The sequence below is a fragment of the Syngnathus typhle genome, linkage group LG2 (genome assembly GCF_033458585.1).
Source record: "Syngnathus typhle isolate RoL2023-S1 ecotype Sweden linkage group LG2, RoL_Styp_1.0, whole genome shotgun sequence".
NCBI lineage: Eukaryota > Metazoa > Chordata > Actinopteri > Syngnathiformes > Syngnathidae > Syngnathus > Syngnathus typhle.
Window position 1 is genome coordinate 18,277,760 of NC_083739.1, and position 7,778 is coordinate 18,285,537.

General features: G+C 46.9%; 1 protein-coding gene across 2 annotated transcripts in view; it reads right to left on the reverse strand.

Annotated features, from left to right (window-relative positions):
- samd11 (sterile alpha motif domain containing 11) overlaps positions 1–3,806 on the reverse strand; it is a 46,539-nt gene extending 42,733 nt beyond the window's left edge. The window contains exons 1-2 of one of the 2 annotated variants that reach the window (XM_061272939.1): positions 3,035–3,803; positions 1,718–1,809 (exon numbers count right to left, since the gene is read on the reverse strand). In XM_061272939.1, coding sequence (XP_061128923.1) covers positions 1,718–1,809; positions 3,035–3,488 — 546 coding nt within the window. In that variant the 5' untranslated portion in view covers positions 3,489–3,803. Of the gene's footprint in view, positions 1–1,717; positions 1,810–3,034 lie in introns of both variants that reach the window. The other variant, XM_061272941.1, reaches the window with a different exon arrangement.
- Between the last annotated feature and the right edge of the window lie 3,972 nt (positions 3,807–7,778).

Genomic DNA, 7,778 nt, shown 5'->3' on the forward strand with positions numbered 1-7,778 from the left:
CAAACTTTCAAAATAAATGTCTACATGAGGTAATTTGTGTCAGTAGGCAGGCGTATAGTGTGTGAAAGGGAGGGAGAGAGGGATGTGGGGATGGGAGGGGGGAGTGGCGGAGGGGGCGTCGGGCAGTGCTGCCTGCCATGCCCTGAGGGGAGTCAGAGGGGAGGGGGAGCGACGCCGTAGAGGCCATACAAGCCCCACTGCCTTCCCTCCGCCGTCTCACCCTCGCCGCCCTCGCGTGAAACTGCTGACATTCTTAGCCTGCGTGTGCGTGCAAGTGGGAGTCTGTGTGAGTGTGTGCGTGTCTCTGTGTGTGTTCGTGTGTGTGCGTGTGTGTGTGCGTGAGTGAGTGAGTGTTCGTGTGTGTGTACGTGTGTCTGTGTGAGTGTGTGTGTACGTGTGTGTGTCTGTGTGCGTGCATGCACGCTGTGCACGTGGGTGTCCTGAGGCGTCATGGCGGTATTCACTCGCCGGGTTAAACTTCAGGCTTCGCCGCCAGACGAGGAAACGAGGACCATAACAACAACAAGCTTTGGGCCTTCGTATCCCCGCTTACGTCAATAGCAACGTTTCACTCCATCACGTCTGCAAATTGAGGTTGAAGAATACGTGCCCAGACAAGCCAAAAAGTCAATCAACGATAACCCTGCGCTTGAGCGTAAACACATGCAAACATGCTGAAATGATCAAATTCCCGGAAAAAAGGAAATCAGACAGCATCTGTTTTCTCGTCCCTTCCCTCCCTCAGGTAACTGGCTGGGGCCGAACTCTGCTTTTGGGTAGAGCTCTTGCGAAAATGTCGCCAGTTTACCTGTATCACTTAAACCCCTCCGTCTTATCTAACGCGCCCTCGCCTTGCGTGTCTGACACACAATAATCAGCGGTAGCCACACTCAGTCGCTCGCTAAGCTTCTTACACCCTTCCCTCAAGATTAGGGCTCGGGGGCACGCCGTGCTGATGAAAACACACACATGCAGACCCACGACTCAGCGCACCTGTGTGAACAGATCTGCCGTGCGTGCCTGTGATCTTGCGCAAAGCCGACACACGCACGGAAAGCCAATGCCTTAATCGTGACACATCTGCGGGGCCTCCGGGTTTGGCGCGCGAGGGCCCCCAGTCAAGGCCCGGGGGGCGGACCAGGCAAACAACAGCTTGTCCGCCAGGTGAGAAGCTTGACTGGAGAGTGACCGACAGTAAACGGCAAACGCGCCCGCACGCACAAAGCCCGACAGCTCATTGTCTCTGGATAAATGGCCGTTTGATGCTCGGCGTCTGACTGGCTGGAAGTGCATTCGGTATTCACACTGAGAGAAAATTACTGTCAAATCTGTCACAGTGTGCCTGTAGGGTCTTCAGCGGAAAGGTTATAAACAAAGGCAGCGCTCCCCAAGCACGCTTACCCATCATGCATCTGTGCGACAACACAAACACAGCTATGAAATATCTGTTGCCGCTTTCTGACACAAACTAGATTGTCCGTGATATTTAGTCGTGTTTATTAGTAACACTCTGATTTCTTTCACAATTCCAAGTTATGTCGTCATACTTTTTGCCACCTTTTTGGGGGTGGAACGAGACACGCGGCTGGCCAACGATTGGTTGACGGAAAGGACATTTTTGGGCTGAATTCTCTACACCCAATCTAGCTGATCTTTGTCAGCCCAAAACAGAGACAAACGAAAACAAAAATGTTGACAGGCCATGAAATATCCTTACCACGGGAGAGGAGATTCGACAACCTGGACAATCACAGATTGGAGGATGCACCTGTAAGATTCCTTTAGACATGAGTGTCTTGAGACTTTTCCCTGCAACACAAACAAATGAGATGCTCCGAGTGAGTGGAAAAGTACGTACCTGAACACACCACAGTAGTCATACATGATAAGTTAACAACCCTACTTTTAATATTCTTTTCGATCGCCAATAAAGCAATGTCATGCTATTCATAAGAAAGATTTCTTTTTTTTTCCTTGTGCATGCGCGCCTGGGTGTGGGGTAGAAATATCATCACTTTTCAACCTCACATCCGAAAAAAGTCTGTTCAAAACATTTTGAGTCAACTCAACTTTTTAAAAAAGTTTGGGTACCCACTCCCCAAAAAATGAAAAAAATACAAATTCATGGGAATTATTTAAATATAAAGTTTATTCAACAGCTGGAATGTTCATATTAGCACTTATATGAGTAAAATAATCATGAGACCCCACCCCCTGATTGGGTACCCCTGCACTACAAAAATCAAACTTGTAGACAGCCATTACACAACAAATCTATTCATGATGACAGTATCCAACAATTTCAAAAAGGCGTAACCTATTTCTGAGATTGGAGTGTAGCACTGCAGATTTTGTGCACAGCTAAATATGCACACTTTAGATCAATTCTGTTCATAGAAATAGTACATTTTCAAATCTCCCTTGGTTGATGGTGTTCCCATAAAAGTATTCATACATTTAATATATATATAAATAAATATACAAATATACATTTTAAGCCACACATCCACTTCAGTATCCAGGCAGCGTTGGGTAAACCCTTGGAGGAAAAAAATCCAAAACAAAGCCTTTCATAGCCACTAAAGTTGTTTCATTGACAGTTATGCAAATGTGACCATGAGGAAGTACTCACGTCAGCGCTCTTAATTTGTGGGAGTGGGGGCAGAACAATTATTGAAGCGGACCGGCACCCCTAAAGGTGAGCGCACCACGGTTTGGGAATCCCTGCCTAAAACGTGGGAAAACGCAAGCAACTCTAGACTGAACATAATAAAAAGTGGAAAATAATGAAACTGCTTGAATGAAACTACCACAATATTTCCAACTTGGGTTCAGACACAAACCAAGAGGAAGAAAGTAGGCTAATGTAGTCGTCCCGTTTTCCCACTTCAGCCCCAATAAAGAGCACTGATGTTGACTCTTGCTCTTGCAAAGTGGAAGAACTTTACCTTAACTGCATGTAAGAACTCCACTCAGCGAAACAAAAGTGAGCCTCTTAATGTATCCGCTCCCGTGCGATGATGCCGCGGCTTACCTTTGTGTCGAATACTCCGCTTCCAGTCTTTGGCTGTCTCCCGGCCACTGACAAACTGGAACTCGTTGGGAGTAAGCCACTCGCCCCTATATTTAATGGAGGGTCCTTTGCTGCCTTGACATAGTTTGTTAATGTAAAGCAAAGCCTTGTTTTCCCCGCACTCCACCTCGATGCAGGGCTCGCCGTTGTCAAAGAAGGGCTGGAAGTCCGGGATGGAGGAGAACCTCTCCAGCATCAAGTCGTCCGTGGCGTGCTGGAGGTGCTGATGATGCAGCGTCGAGTCGTGGAGCCCCAAATACGCGCGGTGGTGGGCCAAAATGTGCTCGTAAGGCGGCGGGTGCGGGGTCACCACGGGGATCGCGGCGGCATTTAAAGGGGCCAAGTATTCGGACTGGTTAAAGGCGGCCAGAGCCATGTCGTCGCCGTCCAGGCGCTCCTTCTTGATGGCAGGCATGCTGCTGTTGTGCGCCGCTGCAAGTCGGGAACAAGTGCGGGAAAAGTGGACGTCCGATCCGAGCTACTGAGCGCGCTCGCCGGCTGTGGGTCGGCCGGAGCCGCACTTGGAAACGCGCCGCTTGGTTTTACGCAGGGCGCGCGTATGAGACAGCGGTCTGCTGGAGTTGCCGGATAGATTCCCATTCAGCAGTGTGACGCTCGCAGCGGCGGCAGCGCTCTCCGCCAGCCCCACAGCTTCCTACAGCTTCCAACCTCCCACATGCAACCACACACACTCTCTGCTAATACCTGACATGCTGCGCGCGCCGGGCGCGGACATGACGCTGCATACGGGGATCATTAACGCACGCAGTCCCCCTACCCCCGCCTCTCTTTTTTTTGGTAATGATTTATTGCCTTGGCTTAGAATGGAAATTATTTCTGCGGTGTCACTCGTGTTTTGTTTTTGCACACTAAAGCGTGTATCTGTACATTAAACCAATTCTCTCGATATATATTTAGTAACTTAAAGTTTAGGGGGTTGGTTTTTTCACGCCATCGTGTGTTTGCGCACGCCCGTATGTGCGTGTGTGTGCGTACGAACGTGTGCGTGCGTGTGTGCGTGCGTGTGTTGGCGTGTGCTTACGTGTGTGTGTGCGTGCTTACGTGTGTGTGTGCGTGTGTGAGTGCGTGCGCGTGTTTGAGTGGAGTCAGGCTGAAGTTCACAGACGCAGACCAAACAAGATTTGCACTCACTGCCGCGTCTCAACTTGGCCCATTTAAACCGCGGAGGCTTGGCAGCAGCCAGCAGCAAAGAGGGGGCCCGCGAGAGACGACGCCATTTAGACTCAAATGAAGGACCACATTTTAGTAGTGAGCATGGGACAAGTTTGATTTACACTTGCATATGGATGTAAATCACCTTCATGACACGATGCATACTCATACATTTGAAAACTGCAATTGGATACTATACCTTCCTTTTTTTGCAGCAACAGCATAAATATAAGATTTCAGTCTGATTTGCTCCATTTTAAATGCAACTATTTTCTAATAATAAAACTGAGTGGACTTTGCTCATCCCAGACATGGATCATGTGTGCAACTGTCTTTATGCAGGTATATACGTAAAGAAAAGCTACTTGTATGTAGATGCCAATTCACAACAATTCTAACCAGTATCCAACCACAGTTTTTAGGGACCAAGCCCACAAACTCGTTTGATGTTACAATAGTAACTTCATCAGGTACTTGGCACAGAACAGCCTCAAGAAGACAGCAAAACATTTTTTTAGTCTAAATGATTATGATATGCGTATATAATTGATGATCAGTTATTAGTGTTCTTCCACAGACCATATTAGGTATGGGACAAGAGCTGACTTACATTACAGCTACAATTATGTATGTAAACAAACACTGTGCAGCTCAGCCTCTTGCTCGCGAACATCATGGCTGGTTCATTTTAAATCATTCTTTATGCCTTTTGTTCCCTTACTGTGCTGAACGTGAACAGAACCGTGACCTTAAAACTGATTCATTCCCTGTGGTAGGTTTTTTTATGTCTTTTAAGAATCCAGACATTCGATCCCAGGTACATATTTTTATGTATTTTACGTCTTTTCATGTGGGATGATAAAGGAGGGTCCAAGAACGGCGGGCATTAAATGAATTCAGAAAATAAGGTACCGACCTAACTGTGGTGGTGTGGTGGTGACACCCCTGCTTCATACTAATTTCAGCAAGTATTACTCACATAGTTGTCATTGTACTGAGTGCAAAAGTGTTATCAAGCTCAGATGAAACGCAAGTGCGGGACACATGCTTTTTGAATCATCGAGTCCATAATTGAATTGCATGATCAGGCTAAAACGTCCAACTGAAAACATTCCGTTTCATCTGTGTTCCTCAGCCAGTCGTATGTCTCAAGCCAAAAGCAGGTGGAACTGGAGAATAGTTCAGAAGAAACGGATGCTCAGATGTGTACTTGCGCTGCTGGAAGCATGCTGCCTGAACCTGGGAAGCACATTTGGTGAAAGCACCTTCTTGTGCAGGCACGTTGCCCTGAGCTCCTGGAGCTCGTAAGCAGCTCCACATCTGACCCCCATCAGTGGAGAACCACCCAGGTGGATTCCCCACTGACACATGGAATAGCCATTGGAGCAGCAGAGGTGGAGTCCAAAGTGCTGTGTGTCCGGGGCCCATAAATCAGGCCAAACGGCCTCTGACACACACTCACGCACACACAGACTCACGCACACACAGACACACACACACACACAAATACAGGAAGGAGGCACGCCGCACCGCAGGCAGACGGGTTGCTCGGGAGGGCCAGAGACCACAGAGCGGCCAGATCTGGTAGAAGGCCCGCAGCCAGAACCGGGCAGGCATAACCGCTGCAGACATGAACAAAAACACATGCTTGCTAACCACAGCAAAGAAGAAGACGGACAAGTCTCCTTTCGGAACTCGTAGGCTGTGACGTGTCGAGCCAAAGGTGGGAAGAGATCAGAAAGAGACACAAATCAGAGCGCATGCGGCTTTAAGAATGAAAGCAGATATATTTGGAAATAAACAATAATGTCACTTGCCCCATTTATGAGCGCACCAAACAGTAGCACTGACATAAATCGCGACTTGCTGACATTTATGGTGTGTGTGTTTTGAAGCAGTCATTTCTAGGAAGAGGAAGACTTAAAGTTGAGAAGCTTTCAGCTTCTATCAAACCAACCTTTACCCAAATGTCAAAGTATCGTCACGGAAACTTTAGTTGAGGAGGCGGCCCTGTCAGGAGAGCCGTGTTGAAAGCAGTCTGAAAAGGGAGCCCCCATGCCCACTCGGGCACACCCACTTCTTGTCCCGAGTTGTGACTCATCCTAGAGGGGTTCCCCGAACCTTTACAATGTCAACGCCTCAACTTTCACATCTTCAGCCATCGTTTCAACTCATTGCAGACTTTTCCATCACTCTTTCTGCAGTTTGACATGAGGGGAAAACTTTGCTTAACCTTCACCTCTGTGAGAAGTAAAAATGAAACAAAAAAAAAATCTCAGCTTTTACAAGAGCGTGGAAGGAACGGACAAGTATTTGTCGATCTTTTCGGCAGTGCATTAAAACTATTATACTACAATAAGTAGGGCATTTTCCATTGCAGCTCAAATTTGCTGGATTTAGTGTACCAATGCAAGCAGACTGCAACGGCAAATTCTCAATCTACGTACATCTCCATCCAAATCGCATTCTATCTTTTAGCACATGTAGGGTGTTTTGCACTGTGCTAGCATTGTGCTAGTAAACGTTCCTAAGGTTTTAAACACATTTTAAAGACACTATGTGCGTTTCTTTTTGATTTCTGTTTATTTTGACAATAAACCACAGTTTTTTGTGTCTGCCACCTGTTCTCATCAGCACAAATTCTTGTGTCTATCAGCTACCGCAGCCACTTGTGTCTTGTCCAGACAGTCCACATTGTCTCGTCAGTTGGCTTGTGTGTACTTCTTTGGTTTCTTTCTGTCTCTGTTGGATTGTTGCTTTTCTTGCTTGTCTCTATTATTGTCTGTAGTCCTGTCCTCTAGTCATGTCAAGTCTTGTCCTAGTGTTTGTCTGGACTTCTGTCAATGATTTTGGTATGTACACCGTCTTTGCTGTTTGAATTTAAATACAATTTCTGGAGTGCACTCGCCTGGCCTCCCTATGCTTGGGTTCTCAACCAGAAAAAAACATGAAACTCGAAACCTCTTTTTTTTTAACAGCTGGGGAGTATTCCAGAAAGCAGGTTCAACATACCCTGAATCTATCCCTGAACTCTGAGTTGACGTACTCTGAGATGGGAGACTGAGTATTCGGTTCCAGAAAAGCTGATCTGAGTTAGTTCAATCAACTCTGAGAATGTTAACTTGGAGTTACGCGCGTGCACAACCACTATAAGAAGCCATCATCAATGGAGCCCCTGATACCATGAGTCACCATGACAACTGAGGTAAAACAGATCACCTTATTTTACCACGATGGAGTTGGAGGTCCTTATGCAGGCCTACGGTGAGTCCGAACATATTTTTCGCCGCAAATCTAATACGGCTGCAGCAGCGAAGGAGGCGAAAGACATCATGGGAGGAAATTGCTGCCCGAGTCAATGCCTAAGTTTGAATGTACTATTCCATTGATGTAACATTTAACCATAAGATCGTATCATAGCCTACTATATTTATGAATTTAAGTAGGAATGAAATCTGATTTTCATCTAGGTGTCACGTCTCGTCGCCGGGTGCTTTATTATGTCTAGGTTACCATGGTTTCTGTTCGCGTC